Consider the following 27,416-nt stretch of genomic DNA (forward strand, 5'->3'; position numbering starts at 1 on the left):
TTACTGAAAACAATTAATCTTTAATAACTACCTATATTAAGCTGATGCAGTTTAACTATGGCAATCATACCTTCCATGTGTGAACTCCACTTTTATTAATGTTCAACCACCTCTCTAAGAATACTCCAGACACTATAATCTATGCTCTACTAACAGTGTACTTCCCACCTATTTCTCCTCCATTTCTGCTAAACCTCAGTATATAACATTCAAATTTTTAACCCTCAACTAATAATTGCTTTCCCTTTAATTGTGAACTCTTCTCTTGCCTCTGTCACTTAATTATTGTACAAATAGTTATCTATACAACTTTGTAAATATGTTTATGAACTGTCTTGCTATTATGCATTTGTACTTTTTCTCATTATTTTGAGCCCAGTGGACATCCCCGGTAATCAAACTGGAAATAAATAAATAAATAAATGACAAAATGGACTGGATCGTGACCAGATGGAACTTTGCTTTCTTTACAAACCAATTTAAACTGCTTACATTCAAAATAGGTTTCAGGTCCCCTGTTTTCTTTGGCACTAAAAGAAGCATGAATAAGTTCCAAATCCTATTTAGCATGGAGGGACCTTTTGAATGATTCTTTTGCCTAGCAACTTCCGGAACTCTTGTGCTGCTACCTTCCTCTGATTGGGTGGAATGTTGGGAAGTATAAATGAAAATATTGCGGGGTAAAGACAAATATTTACTAAAAGACTCTTTGGAGTTTCTTGGGAAAATTACTCCAGATTTAAGGGTACCAAATCTTAAATTTGTTACTATAGATGTAACTGACTTATTTTCTGTTATACCTCACAATGTGGGGTTAGCTTGGGTTGAAGAGGCTCTTAGACATGGCCCAGGTGTTAGCGAAAATTATCTTTATGTAACTTTGGAACTGGCCGAACTTGTTTTGAACAACAACTTTTTGTACTTCCAAGACAAATTTTTCAAACAGGAATCTGGTGTAGCTATGGGGGTCAATTGTGCCCCCACCTATGCAGATACAGTTTTATCTGTATGGGAGAAAAAATTCATAAACAATAGCAAGTATTCCAAGGATCGGAATTTATACAGCACATTCTTGAATGATATATTCATTTTTTGGACTGGTACAGACCAACAATTACAAGAATTCATTGGGTACTTAAACCAAAGTACCACCTTTTTGAAGTTAACACATCACGTGACTATTAACCAGGTCAATTATTTAGATGTTTCCTTATACGTGACTGAAAATGGGTTCAATTCTACTATATATAGGAAACCCACTTTTTCAAACACTTATATTAGGTTTACTAGCACCCATCCTTTATATCAAAAGAAGGGCATACTAAAAGGACAGTATGTCCGGGCCTGTCATATGACATCCAATGAAGACGACTTTAATAGAGAATGTGAATTACTTACAAAAATGTTTTTGGAAAGGGAATATCCAATTGAATTAATCATGGACATACAAAGGGAGGTTTGTTCCAATAGACAGGGTAAATACAAACCCATTTTAGGGATGGGATTAATACAATCTAATCTCCATAAAGACAGTCATCAGGAAGATGAGGCCAGTTCAGGATATAATAGTACCTTTGTTACAAATTTCAGTGTCAATGCTTATGCAATTAAAAATATAGTAGAAAGTGAATGGGCTAAATTCAGTGAATTCACAGATTTATTTAATTTAAAGGGGAAATCAGTCAAAACTGTTTTCCGGGAAGGTTACAATATAAAATTTTTTTGGAAAATACTAAATATTCTTCAGTATTTTCCGGTAAATCAAAGGGTACATACAAGTGTGGTGCATGCCCCCAATGTAAATATATCATGCACAAACAAGAAATATTTGTGACAGCTAGGAAAAGATGGTTAAAAGCATCTAACTATTCTAATTGTAATTCCCAGGGGTTGGTATACATTGCTATGTGTGAGGGTTGTGAGGGGTTCTACATACGAAAAACTGAAAGAACTCTGAAATGTAGAATATATGAACATATGAATGATATTCAGAAGCAAAGTTCCAGAAATGCCCTGTACAAACACACCCTCCAATGTCCCCAAGCCAAATTTTATTTTTATGTGGTGGAAATGGTTCCTAAAGAGCTTAGGGGAGGCCCCTGGGAAACAAAATTAGAATTTAGGGAGACATATTGGCAAATTATTTTGGAAGCCAACAAGCCTCCGGGCATGAATGACTCTATTGCCCCCTTACTTAAACTTAGATCTGCGAAACTATAGTGAAAATAATTATGGAATGCCAGTGTGAAAAAAAATGTTCATTTAATTTTCTCATACATACAATTTTTATACATTTCACGTATATGGACTTTATTGCTGGGATTATGTAGCCCATCCTATTATACATTATATATTACCTTTTACATACAATTTATATGTGTTTCTATAATATGTTTTATAGATTTTACTGTTTTAAGATTTTTTAGTATATAAATGATGTACATTATTCATTACTGCAAGCGTTTTTTATATTTAAACTTAGTTTTATAAAACAAAGTTATAGAATTGGTCAACATTCATGTAGAACAACCAATATAAATGCAATTTCAACCAAAGGTTCTTTAAAAGTTTAATTAATTAATTAGAGAAGTATTTTAACAAGATGTATAAAAAGGAAGTGATGAAATGATGTTTTTTCAATATCTGATAAAGTTCGAGTGTAACTCCTACGAAAACGTATTGTGGCAGTTAGCAACGTTAATATATTCAGAAAATGTGTTGTGTCAGTTTTCCATCTATATTTCAATAAACTGGACATTTTATTATTTGGTGGCACGATCATTTATCTAGAAAACGTGTAGTGGCAGTTTTCTATGTATTTCTACATTCACTGGACATTTACTATTTGGTGGTTACGTTCACTACAACTGGTATTTTTGCTTTTTTGTGACTTTTCACCAGGCGTACTCCATTTTTCTTTGGTATGTTGGGAAGTATCTTACTTCTGAGAAGAAAGAAGGGAAAATGGTATGCAATAACCTCTAGATATTATAGTTAGCACCCAAGTATCTTGTGTTATATTTGTCCATGTGTCTGGGTACAAAGACAATTGACCCCTGACTACCTCCATAGTTGGACAGTTGGGCAGTCATTTAGGAGTGCTGGAAAAGCCTTTCTGAGAAAGAATCTAAAAGCCCTGATTTTGTGGACCTACTCTGCCTCTAGGCTGACGTATGCCATTGAAATTTCCTCCTCTGCCTCTGGAGGAATTGTCATCACGCAAATCTTGGAAAGGACCCTGAGATTTGTGGAACTGCATCTTCTTGCCACCTCTTTGATTTGTAGAAAAGGTTCATTGAGGCATAGAAAACTTGATTCATACAGCACACAGAGTCTTTCTCTCTTGCTTACTGTGAGGCAGCATTACTTTAACTGATAGCCTAAACAGGGACATGCCATCAAAGGAAGCATTAATAAAAGACATTTTAAAAGGTTCCATGAAGTCACAAAGCCACATCCAGGCATGTCTCCTTTTGGCAATGCCGGAACCAGCAGCTCATGAGGTGCCTTCAGCTGTCTGAGAGATTAACCTCATCAAATCACTGGATATGGACAAGAGTGGCTAGTTGAGAACATGATCTTTTGAAGTCCTCAGCAAACATGGACTTTAAGAGACTCTGACAGAGTACTTGAAAGTTCCTTGGCCAAATCTCTCTGAAGTCAAGTGAAAAGTGCCAGGTAATTAAGTGACCTTAGGGCAAAAGTTGCCAAGGCAAATACTTCCTTTCCAAACCTAACGCTCTAGACTTGCTGTTAGTTGTATGGACTGTAGAGCTCTGTTCTGCTACCTCTTTCTTTGTGGCTGTTGTCACCACAATAGCATCGACCAGGACCCCTAGGCTCAATTATGGTCTATCAGGGGGTGCCAAAAACGTGTTGGGTCTCTTTGGAATGGGTTCAATGGTGTCCAGCTCCTTCCACACTTGACGGGCAACTAAAATCAATGTTCATTGGGGAGTAACCTAAGACGTAGATGGGCCAGAATCAAAAGCCTCCAAAAATACCAATTCTTCTGGTGAGGTGTTTTGGGAAGGCCAACCACCTTTCATTTTCAGGATCTCTAGAATATCTCCAAAGGAGATGTCATCAGGTGGTGACTTGGGGGACCCCCTCTCCTTCATCAAAATCAGCATCTTTTGTGACAGACTCCAAAGGGGAATCAATGTATCTCTTTTTACACATTCTCTTCCAGTGAACCTCCTCTGTGGGATGCTCAGGTAAAGTCTTGGAAGAAAGGAGAAGTTCTATCACAGGAATTGGCTGGACACTTAATGATTCTGGATGTTCCTGTGGAATAGGTCTGCGCAACTCAGAGGTAGGAACCAATGGAGGGAAGGAAGAAGAATCTAAAACATGAGAGAGCTGTTCTCTGTAGAGAGAAAGGTCCTTGCCACCACCTCTAAGGCAGATGGATCAACACAAACTCAATCTGCCTTCTTGGAACCAAAACGTCTGAAGAAGACAGATATGGAACCTTCCCAGATCTGCGCCTTGGGGACAGAACCGGATCTAAATGGTTGAGGGCTGACGCTCCAAGTGGAAGGGATAGATCAGACAAAATTAGAGCTGAGCCCATCCCCTCAGACTCAATGCCCACATTTCAGCTCCAAGACCCATTCTGTCTGATGGCATTGGAGCAGGACTTGTCAAGAAATTATTGGAGTCACGGAAGAAGCTTTCCTCAGATCCAACATCTGACCCCTCAGGAATCTCAGATCCCAAGACTGTGAAACTACTGGATGAATCAAAGAAGGAGAAAATATGGCTGTAGAAGTTGTAGGCATGTTCACGGATCCAGTAGGTGATGGAACTGGTAAGACCCCCCATCTGGATTTTCATTCTGAAAAACTTTCACATCATCTTATCTATGTCTGCTTCTGACAAGCTCCTCGATGGCGTAGAGAAGGAAGTGGAAGGAGGGATAAAATGTTTTTTGGATGTCTGAAGCAACTTTGAAGGCAGGGTAGGAGAAATAGCTTTTACTGAATACTGAAGAGTGGTACTCCTGTACATAAAACCTTATTTAGGATCCGAGGCTGTAGGATCTGAGGGTACAGTAGTCAGACTTATTGTGATGACAGAAATAGACGGTTTAAGATCCTTAGGCTTCAGATCTGATGGTAGGGACTTAGAATATGAAACTGTAGAATCCATTATTTTTCTAGATTTTGTAGAAGGCTCCGAAGAAGACCTTCAGAACTTCAGAGGAGAGTGCTTCCTGTGCTCCACAGAAGCTGATTTACTATGCTTAAAGGAGGTTTGAACCCCTGAAGTAGAAGTAGATGGCAGAAGTCCTCTCAAAAGTAGCTTATTGTGCCAATCTACTAAGGCCCTGGAATTAAAGGTGGAACAAATTTTACAGTTAGTGTCAAGATGTTCAGCACCTAAACAATAAGCACACTTCTTGTGGGCATATAAATTTTATGCCCACAAGAAGTGCACTTTTTATACCCTGTCGGCTTCTCTGACATGGTGGTAGAAAAAAATACCCACATTAATAAAACAACAAAAAGAAAACAGTGAGAGCAAGGAAGCTACCAACAATGGTAAATAGAAATATCCTTATAAAGAGGGTAAAAAGGGGGATACCAACAATGGTATTAACGAATACTATTAAAATAGTAGGAAGGAAAAGCAAAAACCCAACGTCAGGGAGAAACTTGCAAAAGGGAGGAAAATGTGGTTGAGAGAAGAAGGTTAATAAAAAACTTAAGAAACTTTTGCTACTAATCACAAGAACCCAAATTAGTCAAGAGGTACGGAAAGCTGTGTCAGGTGGTGGGAGGTTGGCATAATGGTTAAGGTGTTTGCCTTACAGATACAAAGTACAGAGTTTGATTCTCACAGGGTGCAATTGGCTAGGTTTAAAAAATGGCCCACAAGGGCAGTTAGCCTAGTACTAATCTATGAACCTATGAAACTATGAAGACAGCAAATAAGATCTGAGGCTTTGGGGGTACAGCAGAGCATTTTGGGCACAGGAGGTTGCTTGAGAGCTGAATCTTAAGTCTGAAATAAGTGCCCGAGTGGATCCAAACCTATACACTGAGGAAGAATAAAAAAAACAACATCAGATGAAATTTTAATTATAGTGAAAGAAGCAGTAGAGATTATACTAATAGAAAATAAAGAAATACAACTAATAGCATGTGACATATCTAAAGCCTTTGAAGAAAAGAGCCATGAAGCAATGCAGCAGATTTAGAGGCATATGCTACTTTATGACTATAATATTCTGTATGTTTACTGAAGTTTTTATTTATCATTTCAGAAAAAGATGTGTATGCTAAATTAAGACAAATATATTTAGGGAAATATATAAATTTCCACTCACATGAAAATGAGTTATTAGAGATTTTTTAGCTTTATCTGGGGCTCAAGGCTAACCAGGTAAGAAGAGGGGTAATTTATATGTAGTTTGAATAAAAAAAAAAAAACATTTACCATCTATGTATTTATTTTGGGGAATGAGAAAGACAAGAAGAAATGGTGGATAAGATACTATATGAAAAACACAAAATTGCATGGGAAGAAAAAAACAGGGAAATGAAAAAAAAAAAAGAAAAAAGGTACATAATGGAAGAAAAGAATGTGACAATAAAATGATGTTGTGGAAGGTGAAAGTAAGTGAGGTTAATGGGAAAAGAAAAAAATGGTATAATATGATTTTAGAAAAAAAGTGGTGTATCCATGGAAGGAATTAAAAGAAGATGAAAAAAGGTAATAAAATACAGAGAAAAAGAGTTTGAATTTTTTATGAAGCAGAGGATTTTTTTCTGGAGAATTTTATTAGATGAGTTACATGTAAAAAGGAGTATCAATTATAAGGTGATAGAGGAAAGAAAATGTGTTGACTGTAATGAAGAAGAAATAACAAAACAAAAGAACAATGAATTTTGGGAAAAGTTTAAAAATTAATATAGATGGGAAGGTTTTAAATGTATACATATGAATGGGATATTATATGGGAAGTATGATAATGTAAAGAAATGTGATACTGATAAATGGGATAAAGTACTGTGGAAGAAAATATGTGAGAATTTGTCATATAACAAGAAAATGTAAAGGTACGCTCTCTCCCAATCTATCTGCCCTCTGTTACTGCTTTACTAGTATCTACTCTACCTTCCTTAACACTCTCAATATTCAAGTAGCTAGAAATTCTTACTACACTTCTCTAAACTCTAAACCTAGACACAGCACTATGCTGTCTGTCACCCTACCAGCCTTGTCAAAACATAACTACCTCCAACTTCTTCTCATAATTGTTGTACATAATAACTTACTTAACTGTGAACTACTAAACCCAGTTTCCACTCCTATTCCATATGCTTGTGAGCTTTTGTGAAGCTCAATTATATTATATTATATGGTTTACTATCAAAATTTCGAACCGTACTCCGTCGACTGTACTATCGTCGAACACGGAAGTTTGAAAACGGTAATATCGATGTAAAAAAAACAGTCTAGAAATGGGTTTTAACATGGGTCGAGGTAGGGGAGATGTTTGTAGTTCGGAATAATACTGAACACCGACTTCGACCCATGTTAAAACCCGTTCCTAGATTTTGTTTTGACATCGATATTAACGTTTTCGAACTTCTGCGTTCGACGATAGTACAGTCGACGGAGTACGGTTCGAAATTTTGATAGTAAACCTATTATATACTTACCATGACACACTTTGTATATATATATATATATATATATATATATATATATATATATATATATATATATTTTTTTTTTTTTTTTTCTATGAACTACATGAATTGTAATTATGCATTTTTGTTTTTTGGTTGAGCTTAGGAATTGTAAGTATGCAATTTTGTTTCTTCTGTGGGCTTTTCTCCCCAGGCCTCTGCTGACAAAGGGCATCAGCCCAGTAGGACTTAATAAATGTCAAATAAATAAACAAATAAAGAAAGAAAGAAATTATTAGCTGAAATAAGAAGATGGTTAGGAAAGAAAGGATGTGAATCAATTGGGAATATAAAATAAAAATAGAATGAAAGAAATAGGTTAAGTTTTTTTATGTTGGTAACATGCAAATAATGTTAAGTATGAATGTAAAAAATAAGTGTGTAAATAATTGATTTAATCTTTTTATATAGTATAGAAAAATAATGCAAATGTTAATAAATAATCTATACTATTTTTGATAAGTGCAGCAGGATCATTTACATCCATCTAAGCTACCACCAACTCAGGCAGATGGGGCATCTGTTTAACATCTCATCTGAAATACTACAATTCAGATAGTTCTATAACGTGGACAAAATGATGACAATGGTTTGTCTTAGTTCACAATATGCTTACACATCTTATTATAACTCTGAACTGAATTTACATTATTTATTCTAACTTTGGTCAAGATTAAGAATGGTTTCACATGACAACAGCTGCAAAAGTGAGATGCAATGGTATTCTGCATAATGTTGAAAGCAACTGATTCTCTAATGCTCACTTATAATAACTGATTGTTTTAAGCACTGGAAGTATAGTTTCTACTAAGGTAATGCAGAACCAACGACCTCATAAAAGACAGGTACAGCAGGTAGCTTTGCACTTTTACAATAAAGAGACAATAATGAATGGCACCTACTTTATAATAACATTATCGCTCCCTATTGAAATGTCGGCAATTAAAATGTTGAGTGCCAACAAGCCAATAAAAAAAGACAAAAAACCCCGAAAAACAGTGAATCTCAAAAATCACTCTTCTTCTTTAAACTTCTCCCCAAACTTATATATACCAACTCCAAGATTGCCATATCTCAGAGAAAAGGGAATATTCCCAGAAATGGCATCTCAGACTTAGTATATGTACGTCTGATCTTTTGGCCATTCAGTCTCCATATTTTGAGACTTATTCTAGTGCATCCCAACATTTCAAATGGTTACCTAACATTATGTTCAACCTGAAACATCATCAAGGCAGTCATGTAAATGTAAACTAATGAAAGCAAAGCAATAAGCGGCTCATGATCAACATGATGACTCTTAGGTTGGAAAATATGTCTCTCTGATAAACCACAATGCATTCTGTATATTTTAGAAAATAAGCAGTGACTAAAAGAAAACCAATTACTGTATTATTCAAGGTGCAACTCCCTACCTATACAGTCCTTTCTCAGTGCAATGTGATACAGAGTCAGAGATTATACAAAAATGCTCTATTAGCACTGTTCCTCCAGTCATGAAAAGCAATTTTCAAAAAGCTGCTATTAACACATATACATAAATAAATATAGATAAGTGTGTACTCAGTTTGGCTTTGTTAAGGGCAGATCCTGCCTCTTAAACCTGGTCGATTTCTTTGAAACAGTCACCAAGGCCATTGATGAGGGGAAGGTGGTCCACACAGCCTACCTGGACCTCGCAAAAGCCTTCGATACAATACCCCACTCGGGCATTATAGACAAGCTCACCAGCTTAAATATAAACCCCTATGTCACTAGATGGGTTGCAAACTGGCTCAAGGACAGAACCCACATGGTTAGAATTGCTGGAGCCATGTCAGACTCCAAACCAGTTACAAGTGGCGTCCCACAAGGCTCAGTCCTGGGACCTCTCTTGTTCGGTATATATTTCTCGGCGGTACAGGCCAACACGGAAGGACTGTGGCTGACCAAGTTCGCAGATGACTGCAAACTGGGCGCCATAATCAACTCTCCAGCCGACACAAGCATCCTCCAAAAGGGCCTCATAGAAACAGGCAACTGGTGCCAGAGCCATGGCCTCAAGCTAAACACCAAAAAGTGTATAGTCATCCCCTTTGGCAAAAACAAAGTGCCCACAAATTACCACATAGGTGGTAATCCATTAAGTACAGAAGAAGTCATTAGGGACCTGGGGACCCAAGTTGATAGCAATCTCTCATTTGACAACCACGTGGCCAAAGTGGTTAGAAAAACATTTTATATAGCCCACCTAATCATGAAGGGATTCACATCTAGATCGGGGAGGTCATCGTACTCTTTACTCATCCCTCATCAGGCCCATAATTGAGTACAATGCCTTTTGGGATGTACCTTACCAGACACCTGCAGCAACTGGAAATACCCCAAAAGTACCTCACCAAGAGGATCAAAGGGCTCAAACAGATGCCATATGCTGCCCGGTTAAAGAAACTCCAGCTCTACTCAGTGGCATACCGCCTGCTCAGAGGCGATCTGTGCCTGACGTATAAAGCCATGTCCAACCCAGAATTAATGGACATGCTGCACCTCAGAAAATCCAAATCCCATCGAGCTACGCTCGAGACTTGAACCTCAGCACTGAAATAAATAGGACATGCTGGAGGGACAGATTCATAACCCAGAGGCTCCCTTCACTCTGGAATAAAATTCCAGTCCAGGTTAGGCAGAGTCCCACATTGACTCTCTTCAAGAGGAATCTTGATGAGTGGATGGGAGATCGTAGGTTTACCCCGGCTATCACTTCTGTGTCACTGCTAGACAGAGGCACAGTATACTAACCTCAAAAAAAGGCATAGCAAAATTAATTTAAAATGGGTGGCGAAAGCCAAACACACTCTGGCTAGGCTTATAAATGCCCTAGGGCAGATAGCCTAGTATGAACCTATGAACCTATATCTATGCATATCTCTCTCTCTCTCTCTCTCTATATATATATATATATATATATATATATATATATATATTTATCTATCTATATATATTTATCTATCTATATGAGTGTACTTTTGTCAAGCTACATTTAGTTGGTAGCTGTAAAGTTGAGTCTGTTTGATCAATTTAACAGCTGATCAACTGTGGTGTGCAAGATCATGGTTCAGGGTGTATTGGGACTATGCTCTTTCCCCAGCGCTGCGATATCTAGGAGATGGCATCTGTATGTAAACAGATACATATGCATATCTATGTGTTTGCGTGTATATATTACACACACACACACACACACACACACACACACACACACACACACACACACATACACACAAATTATTACAAAACAAAAGAAAAATCTAGCAAGGCTAGATTTGTCACTGTGTGATTCCTTAAACCTCTTATATTAGAGGCAACACGGAGTTTATTCAAATGACCCTTTAATGACATCAGGTGTTTCAGCTATATGGCAATTCTGAATGTCCATGACTTTTTTTTCTTTTTAAGCCTAGTTATGGACAAATTCAGGCCAATAAAGCCAAACCCCACTAGCTGTGACATGCATGTTTCAGCCTTCTTATGACATCATCAGCACAGCATAAGCAGAATGCTTAGCTAATGTTTAGAAACACAGGGTTATTGTTCCCAGCTGATATCCATAACCATTAAAAATATCCCATCCAGCAAACTAAAACAATGAACAGGCTGCTGGTAGTAGACTTTGAATGGACACACCAGCTCAAAAAAATCACAAAAAATGCTGGCAAGAAAAATGGTCAAGATGCACAAGTAGGAATATCTTAAAAAGCATAAAAATTTATTCTATCCACATGAAGCGTTTTTCGTCTGGCAAATGCTTAGACTTCTTCAGATAATATCATATGTAACCCACTCATTAATTAAATGATTAAACATCAAGTCATGTGTTTACAAGCTTCCAATGAAATTGGTAAACTAATGTACATATTTTTGATGAACATTAGGCCCTACCTCCTAACACAACTGCTACTAAGATAATTTTATAATAAAGAAATATTAACTTCACCATAACTTTAAAAATCATCAAAATCAAACCACTGCAAACATGCATTTGTACCTGGTACATAAATAAATAAGCTGTAAATACAATCAATTAACAAATATTATGTAAATAATTTTATACACTCAAAATATTTTAATATTAGTTCATCTTTAATTTTAGAAGACATAAAAAAATGAAGCTTGATCGGTTTTATGTCTTCTAAAATTAAAGAACGTAGTAAGATAAGGTGAACTAATATTAAAATATTTTGAGTGTATAAAATTATTAACATAATATTTGTTAATTGATTGTATTTACAGCTTATTTATTTATGTAACAGGTACAAATGCATGATAACAGTGGTTTGATTTTGATGATTTTTAAAGTTATGGTGAAGTTAATGTTGTGTCTTTCGGCTTTTCCCGGTAAGGGGTCGTCACAGCGGAACTCCGGTCCGCTAATGATTGGCAGTAGATTTTAACGTGCTGAGTTGCCGGCCCTGACGCACAACCTTCAACGAAGGTACGCCCATTCACGCATGTCTCCACACAGAAAACGCTCTAGCTGAGAATAGAACAGGACAACGTCTTACTGTGAGGTGACAATGCTACCGCAGCACCACCACATTTCTTTAATATAAAATTATCTTAGTAGTAGTTGTTTTAGGAGGTAGGGCTGAATGTTCATCAAAAATATGTACATTAGTTTACCCATTTCCTTGGAAGCTTGTAAACGCATGACTTGATGGTTAATCATATAATTAATGAGTGGATTACGTACGATTTTATCTGAAGAAGTCTGACCATTTGCCAGATGAAAAGCGCTTCATGTGGATGGAATAAATATTTATGCTTTTTAAGATATTCCTACTTGTGCATCTTGACCATTTTTTCTTGCCAGCATTTTTTGTGACTTTTAAAACAATGAACAGCACAAGAGCAAATTAGGTGGAATTCAACACCTATTTAAAGAATTTTTTGTGGCAAGCACTTTGGTTTTGATAAAGTCCTGTGATTTTGACGGATGAAAGCGCTTACCATTTAGGATTTGTTTTTGGAACTTTGAATAAATTTCCTTTGGATAACACTTTTAAAACTTCTTTGAGTACCAACTATTCACCACATGTAGTTTTGTCTTTTCAAACTAAAACAATGAGTAAAAAGGTCACACAAAAAAAACAGTTAGTAAAAACCAGGGCTAAATATATACAAACACTACATCAATATATATATATATATATATATATATATATATATATATATTTATTTATATATATAGATACACACACACAGATATAATATGTAAAAAATAAATAAATAAATAAATAAATAAAAAATATATATATATATATACACACATATATATATATATATATATATATATATATATATATATATATATTTATATATATATTATCTAGCAAGGAATATGGGGGTTGCCATCTTACATGGGGATAGGGGCTGGCATATCCAAATGAAAATGATGATGGTTTTATGATCCCTTTCTGTTTGTGTTTAGTAGAGTGATTACTCTGTAAAAATCCACATATACAACAGTATGCATAATATGTGTGTATTTGTGTGTACGTGCATGTATTACATATGTGTTTGTTTTTTCTTCCATTGTAGAATTGTATTTTCAGTTTTATTGTTCAATAAGAATATAACTTTCTGCTGCTGGCAGTTATCTAGATTTGTCTATACTTCTGTGCTTCGGAATCTCTGTGCTTGTTAATCCATATTTGCATAAATTCATGCACATTCAATAGATGTTTGTCTCAGATATTCTCATTTAAACAAATGCATCTAGACTACTCTACTGTGTAAATAACTAAATTGTAGCCTATGTCTTCAGTTAGATGCCACAGATCAAGAAATTTAAAGACGGGAGAGAATGTGTTTATAGGGGGATGCACAACTTACCACATTCTGAAAGAGTATATTCCTGTCCACGGAAGATAATTTTGTCCTGTTTATATGCTGGAAATTTAAAATTGTTCCTCTGTGCAAAGATATGCAGTCGTTGAGAAGGTTTCAGCTGATCTCTCCACACATTAGGTCCAGAGCTGCATATACACGGTAACCGGGAAGTAAAACAAAATTAAAGAGTTTAGTAAATATTTCAAAACATGAACATCACATCTCAAAATTCAGCTGAGGAAAACATACTGTACTGTTTCAATGTTATTTAGAATGTTTAATATTTGCAACAATCAATATTCTTAAAATCAGTATCAGCTGTAGTTCCCTCATTCTCTCTCTCTCACCCCCCATTGTGGAAAATGAAGCAGAAGGAATCCCTTACTGTAATATCAACTATGGCGTGGCTCTTTGTCCAGTAGTATAAGCCACAAATCTACATAATCTTTTGCCCTTAGGAATGGTTTAAAATATTAGTACTAATCTGCCTAATCCCAAAATGTACCAAGATGTTTATGCACACTGCAACGTAGGTGAAAGCCCAGATGTTCACATACACATGAGAAAGTGACGATCTCTAAAAGTGAGAATCTCTAATATTCACTGGCAAACTATTCTAATGCCCTCTCAAAAACAATCTCCAGACAGCTGAATCTTTCCCAATAGCAGTATGATGCATTTTACTATTGATTAAACTGCAGTTGCAGTTCTACTTGGAGGCTACAGATAATGAACTTGCCAGGTTTAACTTCAGGATAACTTCAAATTATTTTTTTGAAAGAAACAGCATAGGATTTAGAATAGAGCTACTGGATTAGTATACGTCATTCATAGAGTATGAATATGTGAGAGGAAATGTGTGTGTGTGTGTGTGTGTGTGTGTGTGTGTGTGTGTGTGTGTGTGTGTGTGTGTGTGTGTGTGTGCGCCCATGTTTGTATATGAGAATGTGCATATACAATATATATATATATATATATATATATATATATATATATACATATATATATATATATATATATATATATATATATATCGGAGGTAACCTGATTAATACTACACAGAAACAAGAAACAAAATGGATTATTAAATTTAAGGCACATACAGCCCCAGATCTGAATGGAGCTATGAAAATCAAGCCTATTTTAAAAGAACTGCAGAATCAAGTGAATTAGTACCTTGTAATTTTAATCGTTTAATTGATTTTTGAGTTAATATGTCATGTGATATTTATTAAGTTTGGTCATGTGTTTTAAACCTTGTATTTAAATGCAAGTGTCTTTCAGTGAACATTTTATGCCTGAAGAAGCCTTTGAGCAGAAGGTTTTACTAGCTTTTGGAATACAAAGTTAACATGGACATCTTGGTTCTGGGAGATATTTTTTATGTGCAAGCAATCCCAGTGTGTGTGTGTATGTGTGTATATGTGTGTGTGTGTGTGTGTGTGTGTGTGTGTGTGTGTGTGTGTGTGTGTGTGTGTGTGTGTGTGTGTGTATGTGTGGTTGCAGTAAATGTTAAGATAAATCTCTTTTTTCCCTTTTCAGTCTTTTGGTGGCTTTGCATGCATGCTCGCCATACAGAAGGGTATGGGAATCTACCCTTTCCCCACTGTTGTGTGATCTCAGAGATAATATATATATAATTAGTAGGGGGGTGTGTGTAGATCACAGCATCTGTATGTACCTTTAAGAAGCATTTCCAGATGTAGCACGTGCATATAAATAGTAAGCATGTGCAGGCAGCAGTGCCATTTAGAGAGAACAGCCAGAGTGTTAACATGTATGAGTGTGGTAGTCAGTCTAAGTTTATTTAAGTTTAAGTTACGAAGCCTCATTTCTTATGTGTTTGTGTGTAATAAAGCTGCTTGAACTGAACCCACAAATATTCATCTGTTTTATCCTGACCAGACGAGCAACATGGTGTCAGAAATGGTATTAAAAGAACAACTTCTTCAAGCCATGAGGTGCACAGTTGAAGGTGAAGGCAGATTGAGCTGGTGAGTGAAACAGAGCTCAGACAAACAAAAAAGGGCCAGAAACAAGCTAAAGGTAAAGAAAATTGCATAAAGTATTTATTTGGCAAAGAAAATGAAATGGAGCATTTATAAGACACAATGCATTATTAATCAAACGAAAGGCACAAACCGCATTATTAATGAAATGAAATGTTCGAAACCACGATATTTGATAAAACTAGCAGAGATAGTCATGTGGACTTTGGTTTACATAACAAGCATCTTTAAAGTAAAGGGCACAAGAAAAAGTATAATGAGCATGATAAGAGATTAAAAGGGCGTAATGAGTACAATAAAAGGGCAAATTAAGCTTAAAGAGCAAGGCGACTGCATATTTTTTTGTAAAAGACCGTGTTTGGGCACAAACTACTATTTCACATTGACTGAAGCCATTCAAAGCATAGAGTTGTTCAAAGTATCTCAGAGTGTGCAAAGTGTTTGCAGAATATGTGCTTTATTACGGTGAAGTTATTTCAAAGAGTTTGCTGTGTCCAAAATACAGTTCTATTGCAAGGTGCAGTCAAAGTACAGCCATTTTGAAAAGTTGTTTGTGCTGTGTACATTTATACGCAGAGTGCTGCCATTTCAAAGTGTTTGGTGCACTGTGCAGAGTTATTTCACAAAGTACAGCCATTTTGAAAGGTTCTTGTGTTGTGTACAGTTTATTTGCAAAGCGCATTCATCTTGAAGTGTTTCTTACTCTGAGCTTCTTCTGCTGTGTATAGTTTATACACAAAGTGAAGTCATTTTGAAGCATTTCTTACACTGATAAGGAGTGATTTCACACTGTACAGTGATTTCAAAGTGTTCTTGTGCTACAGAGACTTATTTAACAAAGTGGGGTTACTTCACAGTCTGTTGTGCTACTGGGTATAATTACAAGTACTGGCATAAAGTTCATACAAAATTTTAAGCACCTTCACTACTGTGTGTTGATATGGCAGAGGCATTTTGCAGACCAGGTCCATTTGTGTTTGATCATAATATAGCAGAGAATTGGAGAGTATTCAAGCAGAAATATGATATTTTCATACACATAGCTTTCTCTGTGCATGTACGAGGGCATTCATTTTGCTTAACTTACCTGGGTTAGAAGCCACTGAAACAGTGTTCATTTTTGTATGCACCGGCACTGCTTGCAAGAGAGGTGGAAAACTGTCATATTGTGGTACTGGCTGAATCAAGGGAGGACCCTGAGTGCTTAAAATGCAAATTTAGAGAAATGTGCAACCCCCCACACAAATATTGCATTAGACAGGCACTTATTTTATGCAAGAGACCAAAAGCTGGTGAAACATTTGCAGCTTATATCACTGACTTGAGAAATAAAGCTAAAACTTGCAGATTTGGTGACTTGAAAGATGAGTTAATAAAGGACAGGCTTGTGTGTGGTGTTAATAGCACTGCAGTGAGAAAGATTTTGCTTTGTGACAGTAATTTAACGTTACGTAAAGCCATAGAGATTTTTCAAATCCATGTACTCACAGAAAGACAGGCAAATATGCTTGCAAATGATCAAACCATGGTTTCAACAGCCTCTAGAGCAAACGTAGATAGCATGCAACATGTGGCAAGCAGAAACAGGCCTAAGCACATGGCAACTGCAACCCCTGCGGGTGTGGTAGGGAAAACCATAGTTTTAGCTTTCTAGCAAGTTCCAAGACCAGCTCAGTAAAAAGAACATGTTCAGTGCAGTATAAGGGTGAATCAGCAAAACCCAAGTCTTATTAACTGTCATAATTGTGGAGCCAATCATGAGTCTAAAAGAGAGAAGTGCTTAGCATTTGGTAAACAATGCCACAAGTGGAGAAAATGAATAATTTTCAAAAGTTTTATAAATCAAGCAAGCCTCATTCAGTTATTAAGAAAGGTCACTCAAAAAAGCAGGTAGATCACGTAGAGAGCTGCAACCCTATTTTCTATGTAGATGGTGTATCAGTGGTCAGTGAAAAGGTTAATGCAGTAGATTTATTGGCAAAGAATGAAGTGTATTGTACTGTCCTGATCAATGGTAAATCCACAGAGTTCAAAGCAAACACTGTTTCAAAGTGTAATGTGATGTCAGCAGAAACATTTGCTACAATGAGAGCCGGTCAGCAACTTAATTTGGCCAATTGTGCGAAGCTTGTTGCTTATGGAGGTGACGAGATTCAAACTGAAGGCTCAGTAGTGCTTTTATGCTTTTTCGGCTGGGAAAAGTTACAGCTTGCAATTTTATGCAGTCCGAAGACCTGTGCAGTCATTATTAAGTCTCAGAGACAGGATGAAAATGAAACTACTTTTGTTTGCCAAAAAAGTCCATCATGTAAGCACATGTCCCAGTTCCAGCTTCAGTGATACTATTTTCTCAGAGTATGTGGATGTTTTTGACAACAAGCTAGGCAAACTTCCAGTTGTGTACTACATGAAAGTAGACCCAGAGGTCAGTCCAGTGTCAGACCAGCAAGACGAGTTCCAATAAGTTATACAGGAGAAAGTCAAGGTCCAGTTAAGACAAAATGGTGCAGCATGGTGTGATTTTTCCAGTCACAGAACCAAGTGAATGTGTTCCATGGTAGCTCCTCATAAGAAAAATTCAGATGAAGTCAGAATACACACTGACCCAAGAGACTTGAACAAGGCATTAACAAGACATCATCATTCTATGAGTACAGTTGAGAAGATTGCTGCCCTCATGCCAAATGCCACTGTTTTTTCTGTCTTAGATGCAAAGAGTTCATTTTGGCAAGTGATGTTTGATCTCAAATCTTCACTACTGACTACATTCAGTACCCCATTTGGTAGATACAGACTCCTCGGGATGCCTTTTAGAATAAATTCTGCCAGTGAAGTCTTTTAGCGTGCAATGAAGCAAATTTTTTCAGACTACCCGTGTGAAATAATAGTTGATGATTTACTGGTTGGAGGTAATGGTGAAGCAGAACATGACAGAAACCTCAGGAAGGTTCTGGACAGAGCGGGTGAAGTGAATTTAAAGCTCAATCCTCTGTAGTGCAAATTCAGACTACCAGACATTACTTATGTAGGTTATTTATTTACCAGCACAGGCTTAAGACCAGTCCTTTCTAAACAAGCAACCATTCTTGAGTTGCCAGCTCTAGACAATATCCAAGCTCCACAGCGTTTTCTTGGTATGGTTAACTATTTAGGCAAATTTATCCCTGACTTTAGTGAGTTATCAGCACCTTTAAGAGAGCTGACATGCAAAAATGTTGCATGGTCATTGTTAGAACAACACCAGAGAACATTTGATAACCTCAAACAGCAAATTGCTAACCCGCATACATTAAGATACTATGATGTCCACAAATCAGTAGTTCTTTCCTGTGATGCTTCAAAGTTTGGTCTTGGTGCAGTTATTCCTCAAGAAGGCAAACCTGTTGCCTATGCATCTAGAAACCTTACTCAAACCGAAATGCAGTATGCACAAATTGAGAAGGAACTTTTTGCAATTGTGTTCGCATGTTCGAAGTTCCATGATTATTTTTATGGCCGAGCTATCCAGATAGAACCTGACCATCAACCTCTAGTCACTATTTTAAAGAAGTCTATGCATTCAGCTCCAGCAAGACTACAAAGAATGATGCTCAAATTGCAAAAGTATAATTTCAAAATGGTCTGTACAAAGGGCAAACTTCTTTATCTGGCTGATATCTTATCCAAATCACCCAGAAATACCATGGAACAGCTTGATGCAAAGAAGTTTGACTTTGATGTCATGGAAGTTCGTAATTTTTCTGCCATAAGACTTGATGAGCTGAGAGATCATATGAAGAAAAGCTCAATCACTTTATCAATGTAGGATGGCCATCAAAGCAATCCTGTGTACCGCAACCTTACTTTCCATACAGAGATGAGCTGCTGATGGAAGATGGTATCATTTTCAAAGGTCCAAAAGTTATTGTTCCTACTTCCTTACAAAGTGACTACATTCAGATTTTGCATTGTGGCCATCCAGGTTCCGATTCTACCAAAAGAAGGGCAAGAGGACCAATATTTTGGCCTTCTCTAGCGAAACATTATAAAGTGCTTTCTTCTTCTTCAGTGTGCAACAGAACTAAGCCACATTTGCAAAAAAAGTCGCTTTAGCTAAGCCAAATTCCTGAACTACCCTGGTCAACAATAGCCACTGACATACTTGAGTGAAACAGTTGACATTACTTAGTGTTGGTAGACTCTTATTCAAACTGGTTTGAGGTTGATTTGCTACCTAACTTAACATCCAGTGCTGTTATTATTAAGATGAAACGCTATTTCTCAGTTCATAGTAGTCCACACAAAGTTATTTCTGACAACAGTTCTCAGTTTACCAGTCAATTGTTTCAGAGATTTACTAAAGAGTGGGACTTTATCCATGTTACCAGCAGTCCTGAATATCCACGGTCAGACAGCCTTGTTGAATGTGCAGTACAGAGTGCAAAGCAATTACTGGAGAAGTCAAAGCGTGACAATACCCATATCTTTTGAATTTACTCAGTCTCAGAAATATACCCCGTGACAACCTACTTTGCTCGCCTGCTCAGAGACTTCTTTCTAGGCAAACCAGAATGACCTTGTCAATTAGTTCTAGTTTGTTGGTGTTTAATGCTAAAAATAACAGAGCAATCAAAGACCAACTTTTGTAATGAGCAGATTTCTTCCTCCATTAAAAGAAGGAAAGACAGTGAGGATGCAAACAGCAAAAGGCTTTGATCAAATTGGTCAAGTGAGAGGTATATATACCGAACCAAGATCCTACTTAGTGGAATCTGAGGGTATAGAGAAGAGGAGAAACCAAAGACATCTCCGTCCTGTTTCAGAAATGATATCGCAGCATCGTGCCTGTGATACAGACTCTAGATCTCAGAGCAACCCTGACAATGTTTGTACCGATGAACATGTCTCAGCATCCATTCCCACTGCTGGTGATGTCCCAGTTGTCCCCAAAGTTGAACATTCCTTGAAGACAGCCCCCGTTGCTAGATCCAGTTCTGACTTTTATGCTACATGATCAGGTTGTATTTCTAGACCTAGTGTAAAATACATAACAACCTGGACATGATTGTTTTATGTGTACCTGATTTTGTATGACTGCGTGTCAAATAATTAGTTTTGTATAATTAGATGTCAAAGATTATTTCTGTAAATTCCATGTCACTGAATACTGTCATTTCATATATGGATCATTTCTCAAAGTGGGAGGATGTAGATCAGAGCGTATGTATGTACCTTTAAGATGCATTTCCAGATGTAGCATGTGCCTATAAATAGTGAGCACGTGCAGGCAGTAGTGACATTTTGAGGGAACAGCCAGAGTGTTAACATGTGTGGTAGTCAGTCTGTTTATAAGTTTATTTACGTTTAAGTTACAAAGCCTCAATTCTGATGTGTCTGTGTGTAATAAAGCTGCTTGAAATGAACCCACAAATGTTCATCTGTTTTATCTTGACCAGACGAGCAACAGTGTGGGAGTGTAGCTTGCTCTAGCTGAGTAAGGTGGTTGGTATACTTTGCCCTCTACCTCACCTTACTCGTGTGCTATCAATAAAACTGCCATTGTCCCTAATCCTATACATTAGCTTATGAAAATCACTTTCCCTAACAGTACTAGTACAGAGACAATTTTAAACACAAGCATGCACTATCAAACATGCACAGCACTAAAACTATCCCCGCACCTAATCCTTACCCTTACCCCCAACCTAAAATGTTAACACACACACACACACACACACACACACACACACACACACACACACACACACACACACACACGTGCTCCATTAAAACTAGCACCTAACTTAACCCTTATCCTAACCCCAAAGCACAAACATATTTTAAAAGGTGACATAAGTACATAAACTATAGAACAAAAAAAGCAGTTATGTACTCACCATAACGTTCCATGTGAGTCGTTCATCTCGCCTTCATTCTTACTGAGGGGTTCGGAGCCGATCGTAGGCTCTGACTTGGCCAACTGCAAAAACTCGAGGTCTTCAACCAGCAAGAAGTCAACTCCCTATCCCATGATGCACCTTGATTTTCCCCTCACATCTTGTTTGCTGCCACCTGGCTACCTATGACTATTAATATGCCACTCTAAGAACTGGATAAGAGACAATACACCATAAATAAGAGAGGTCTCAAACCTCAAGTAGACTGGATGGGGGTTGGAGGGTGGGACGAAGAAAGAAGGTGAGATGAACAACTCACATGGAACGTTATGGTGAATACATAACTTCTTTATGTGAAGTCGTTCGATCTCGCCATTCATTCTTACTGATGGGTAGCGTCCCAAGCACTATCTTTCTCGGTGGCTCATGGAGAATGTTCTTCAAAACAGTGGAACTAAAGGAAGCCCTGTCCCTGGAGGGCTTGTTTACTTTGTAATGAGTGATGAAGGTATGAGGCCTTGACCAGGTAGCTGCTGCACAAATAGTATCTAATGGTAACTTAGCAGAGAAGGCTGATGAGGTAGATACAGCTCTAGTAGAGTGGGCCTTTATTTTTTGTTGTAATGGAGCATTCACTGAACTGTAAGTGAAAGAAATACAAACTGATAACATCTTGACAAGGTGGCTTTTGTCACTGGAGCACCTTTTTGATTCCGAAAAGAGACAAAGAGCTGTTCTGTTTTCCTGAATTGATTGGTCCTGTCCAAATAAAATCAAAGTTGCCTATGAACATCAAATTTGTGCAGCATGTGTTCCATCTTGTTTTGTGTATTTAGGAAGAAAACAGGCAATTCAATAGATTGGTTGAGATTTGTGTCTGAACAAACTTTAGGTAAAAATGACGGATTAGTTCTGAGCGAGACTCTGTCATTATGGAAAATCAGATAAGGAGGTTTGATGGTCAAGGCCTGTATCTCAGAAATCCTCCAAGCAGAAGTGATAGCTATTAAAAATATGGTCTTCCATAAGAGATATTTCAAATCACACGATGAGGCTGGTTTGAATGGAGGTAATATAATTCGGGAAAGAACAAAATTTATATTCCATGGCATGGCTGGAGTTTTGACGGGTGGTCTCAAATGAATAGTACCCTTGAAGGCTTTAGAGAGTCGATGTGACATGACATAAGAATCTTGGACACCAAGATGAAAGTTCGAGATTGCTGCTAATTGAACTCTAATGGTAGCTGCAGTGGCTCCTTCATTGAAAAGTTTAGTCAGAAACTCCAGAATAGATGAAATTGAAGCTAGGTACTGCTCAATATCATTCTGAGATGCCCATATAGAAAATCTCTTCCATTTGCTAAGATATAATTTTCTGGTAGATGATTTATGAGAGGATGTTAAAATATATCGAGCCTCGGCTGAGAGGTTGTGAATCCTGACTATGTTTAGAATTAGAGTAGCCAAGCTGTCAGTTTGAGGGAGTGGAGAGAAGGATCAAGAGCCCTCGATGAATGGGTCAGAAGATCTGGAACCAGGTCCAGGATCCAAGGCTCTACCAATAGATGAGGCTGAAGGAAGGGAAACCAAATCTGACGAGGCCAATAAGGGGCTATTAAGATTATGACCCTTCCCAGAGTCTTTGCTTTCTGTAATACTTTGGGTATTAGAGGGAAAGGGGGAAAGGTATAAAGGAGAACCAGGGGCCAATTGTGCACCAGTGCATCCCTTGGGGCATCCCCCAGCAGGGGGACTAGGGCAAAGTAGCTGCTGCATTTCATGTTCGTTGGGGTTGCAAAGAGATCGCAGCAAGGCTGGCCCACCTGTGGAAGATGCTTTCTGCTACTTGTTTCTTTAGGGGACCAGTCATGAGGAAAGAGAATTGCCCTGCTTAGCTTGTCTGCTATCACAGTGGATTTCTCCGGGATCTGCTTTGCTATCAGCAAGCGCTGGGTGGAAGTTGCCCACTGCCATATTCTCAGAACCTCTCAATACAGAAGATAAAATTTGGTTCCTCCTTGTTTGTTTATGTACCAGACCAATTGTAATTGTGCCCAGAGGGAGAGAGAGTCTTGAAAGGACTGCAGCGCTAGGAGTACCACTCTCATCTCCAGGACATTTATATGCAGATGAGCCTCGTGCTTTTTCCACGTTCCTTGGGCTGTTCTTCCCTGATAATGTCCCCCCATCCTATCAAGGAAGTGTCCGTGGTCACTGTGGCTACAGAGTGGGTAGAACAAATGGAAGGCCTAGAGTTACTTGTTGGGATGTCAGCCACCACTGAAGGTCCTTCTTGCACATATTCGTTATTATGATTTGGTGTGACACTGGGAGTTCTTAAAGGACCATTGAGAGAACAGAGCCATTGTAGTACTGCATGTGCATCCGACCTAGAGGAACGGCTAAGATTGCTGCTGCCATTGTTCCTAGCAATTTGAGTACCATTGAAACTGGGGCTTTTGTCTTTGGAAGCAGGTCTAGGATTTGTTTTCGTAAAGACAAACTCTTTCTGGAGGAAGGCTTAAGGTCATAGTGACTGTATTTAGTTCTGCTCCTATAAAAACGGTCTGTTGCGATGGCAATAAGGCAGATTTTTCTGAGTTTATGGTAATCCCCAATTGATTGCAGAGATTTAAAGTTGTGTCCCTTGCATGTATGAGTTGATGCCTGGTGGTGGCAATGAGGAGCCAGTGGTCTAGGTATGGAAACACCTGGAATCCCAAACATCTCAGGTGAGCCGTGACTACTGCCATGCATTTGGTGAACACTCTGGGGGCTGTAGTGAGTCCAAAGGGCAGAGTGTGAAATTGATAATGAAGCGTAGATGATCCCTGGATGGCCTGTCCATTTTTATGTGGTGGTACGCATCCTGGAGATCTATCAAGCACATCCAATTGTCTTTCCCCAGAAAAGGGAGTATTGACTGTAGTATAACCATCCAGAACTTTGTCTTTTTTACCGACTTGTTTAGTCTGCTGAGGTCTAGAATAGGTCTCTAGTTCCGCTTTCTTTGAAACTAAAAGAACCTTGCGTGAGTTCCAGATCCTCTCTGGTCTGCTGGGACTGGTTGGATGACTTTTTCCAGCAACCTATGGAACTCTATGGCTGCTTGTTCCCTGTGACTGGGTGGAATATCTGGGATTTTTTTCACAAGAGGAGGCGATGTGGCAAAGGGAATTGAGTATCCTCTGGATATGATACTTTGTACCCAGCTGTCTTTTATTTTTAGCCAGGCATCTGGGTACAAGGAAAGGTGTCCCCTGACTGCCTCCAGAGATGGACAGTCAGGCCTCCACTCAGGAGTGCTGATAGGGCTTCCCAAAGAACTGATCTCTGTTGCCCTGATTCTGCAGACCCCCTCTGCTGTGTGGATGGCGTCTTCCATTATTTCCCCCTCCTCTACCTCTAGAAGGGTGTTCACCATGAGTGTCCTGGAAAGATCCTTGAGATTTACGGAACTACATCTTTCCACCCCTCCCTTTCGGGAGGGTCTACTGTAGAAAAATGTACTGGATGGCAGACAAAGTCCTCCCATCTTTCTCACTCCTGGTAAGTGTTTCCTTCACTTTTGGTCCAAAAAGGGATGGGTGGGGACATCCGAGGGGGGACTCTCCTGAGCAAGTTCCCTCTTTGTGGCCGCCGCCATCAACATGGCATCTACAGGAGGCCCCTTACTCCAATGGGTCCTGTCAGAAGGCGGGCTAAGGATTTTGTCAGGTCTTTTGGGAATTGGCTCCACGGTGTCCGGTTCCTTCCACGCCTGGTGGTAATAAGGTCCACCAGGGGTCGGCAGGGGACACCCAAGAGGTAGACGGGCCCGTTTGAATGCCTCCAAGAACACGGACTCGTCCGAGGAAGACTTGGGGCAGACCACCCCCTGATACGGAGTATTTCCATGATGTCTCCGAAGGAGACATCCTCGGGGTGACCGTGGGAGCCTTCCCCTTCCTACAAGTCCGTGTCTTCAGTGAGAGACTCAGGGAGTCAATGTGCCTCCTTTTGCAGTATGCGCGAGCCTCCTCTGGGGCTGTCAGAGGAGTCCTCGCAGCAGCCATTTGCTCCATAGGAGCAACTTGGGGCACAGAAACGGGCTGTCCCAGGGGCCGGATGGTGGAAGCCTGGCCCAGTGCAGAGGGAGCGCGGACGGAGCCCAAGCAAGTGCCGGGGTCCGGAGACCTCAACAGAGCCCTCTCCACTACATCAAAAGCCGGGGGAGCCGACCTCGACCAAAGTGATCCGACAATCGGCTCCCCCTCGGATCCGAAGAGTGGATCGAGCCGCGCCGCCACTGGATCCGAAGGGACAGTGCGCCCGACACAGACGGCGCCCGAGCACTGATCCCCCGATCCGGCTCGATCCAGGCTCGAGAGATCGGGTCCGACGCACTGAGGCATGGTCGGATCCGGTACCAGTACTATCGGATCCGACCTCCCGGCTCCGCTGCTCGGCCCAGCTGCTCCGACCCCGGGAAGCGGGCCGGAGAAGGAGGGATAGGGTTGAAAAGGGGTGTTGAGCTCCCCCCCGGAGGGGGGGGAGGCAAGAGCACTCCCATCTGCATCTGGGCCTGGATGAACCTTCGCATCATCCGTCCAGATCAGCATCCTAAAGGCTATGGGTAGATCTCGACGAGGCTACCGAGGTAGGCCTGGAATGCCTCCTCGATAGCCTCGCGGAGATCGGGTCTCCTCCTCCTCAGGACCCGTGAGAAGCACACAGGTGACCGGAGCCGAAGGAGGAGACCGCTCAACAGGAGCCGGGGAGAAGCCTGCTTGGCAGGCGGGCCGAACAGAGGTCTCGGCCCGCTTGTGGTGCTTCTCCTCCGGTCCTTCTTAGAAGCATCCCTCTCCTGTCCTGAAGCGGGAGTTTGAGTCCCAGGAGCAGGAGGGGTGCTACAGGGGAACAGCTGCAGCAGGAGTCCCCGAAGGAGCGGGGTCGGAGCCGAGTCCGGCGTAAAAGACCCGCCAGGACCAGCTTGGACCTCCGCTCCTCAGTGCCCTGGGGTTGAACCCTGCACAAATGGAACAGCCAGATGTGAGGTGCTCAACCCCAAGACACTTAACACACCGAGTGTGGCCATCAGCCGGTGAGAGCTTATGGCCACACTCGGAGCATTTAGAAAAGAATGACTTAGGCTGGTCAGCCATAGTCAAAACTTCCCAAAAGTTACAGAAGTAACTTAACAAAAACTAAAACAAGCACACAGGCCTCACACACACTACGCACTCAGCGAGGGAGGGAATAAAAAATACTACTGTAAATTAAATTTAAACTAAAACAGTCAATACACAAAGGGAACCTACAACTTTCACACAAAAGTTTAAAGAAAGCAAAAATTTCTATTTTTATACAAGAAAATACCACTTAGCTGAGAGCTAAAGAAACCACATCCAGTTACCAGCGCGGCAAACAAGATCTGAGGTCATGAGGGTAGAGCAGGGCATTATGGGTGAGGGGAGGAGCTGAGAGCTTGGATCCATAGCTGGAAACTATGCCGGTTCGGATCCGATATCGGATCCATAACCCACAGGTTGCAGACAAATGAATATCCTACTTCAGATCCATAGTTTTAGCTTTCTAGCAAGTTCCAAGACCAGCTCAGTAAAAAGAACATGTTCAGTGCAGTATAAGGGTGAATCAGCAAAACCCAAGTCTTATTAACTGTCATAATTGTGGAGCCAATCATGAGTCTAAAAGAGAGAAGTGCTTAGCATTTGGTAAACAATGCCACAAGTGGAGAAAATGAATAATTTTCAAAAGTTTTATAAATCAAGCAAGCCTCATTCAGTTATTAAGAAAGGTCACTCAAAAAAGCAGGTAGATCACGTAGAGAGCTGCAACCCTATTTTCTATGTAGATGGTGTATCAGTGGTCAGTGAAAAGGTTAATGCAGTAGATTTATTGGCAAAGAATGAAGTGTATTGTACTGTCCTGATCAATGGTAAATCCACAGAGTTCAAA

The 27,416-nt window shown here is 39.3% G+C and overlaps 1 protein-coding gene across 5 annotated transcripts in view; it reads right to left on the minus strand.

Moving 5' to 3' along the window:
• Positions 1 to 27,416, minus strand: part of DYSF (dysferlin) — a 3,914,743-nt gene that overhangs the window by 394,178 nt on the left and 3,493,149 nt on the right. For all 5 annotated transcript variants that reach the window (XM_044064060.1, XM_044064063.1, XM_044064061.1 and 2 more), the window contains one exon: positions 13,575 to 13,717. In XM_044064060.1, coding sequence (XP_043919995.1) covers positions 13,575 to 13,717 — 143 coding nt within the window. The remainder of the gene's footprint in view (positions 1 to 13,574; positions 13,718 to 27,416) is intronic.

Source organism: Protopterus annectens, chromosome 2.part2 (genome assembly GCF_019279795.1).
Source record: "Protopterus annectens isolate FY-2018-M chromosome 2.part2, PAN1.0, whole genome shotgun sequence".
Lineage (NCBI taxonomy): Eukaryota > Metazoa > Chordata > Ceratodontiformes > Protopteridae > Protopterus > Protopterus annectens.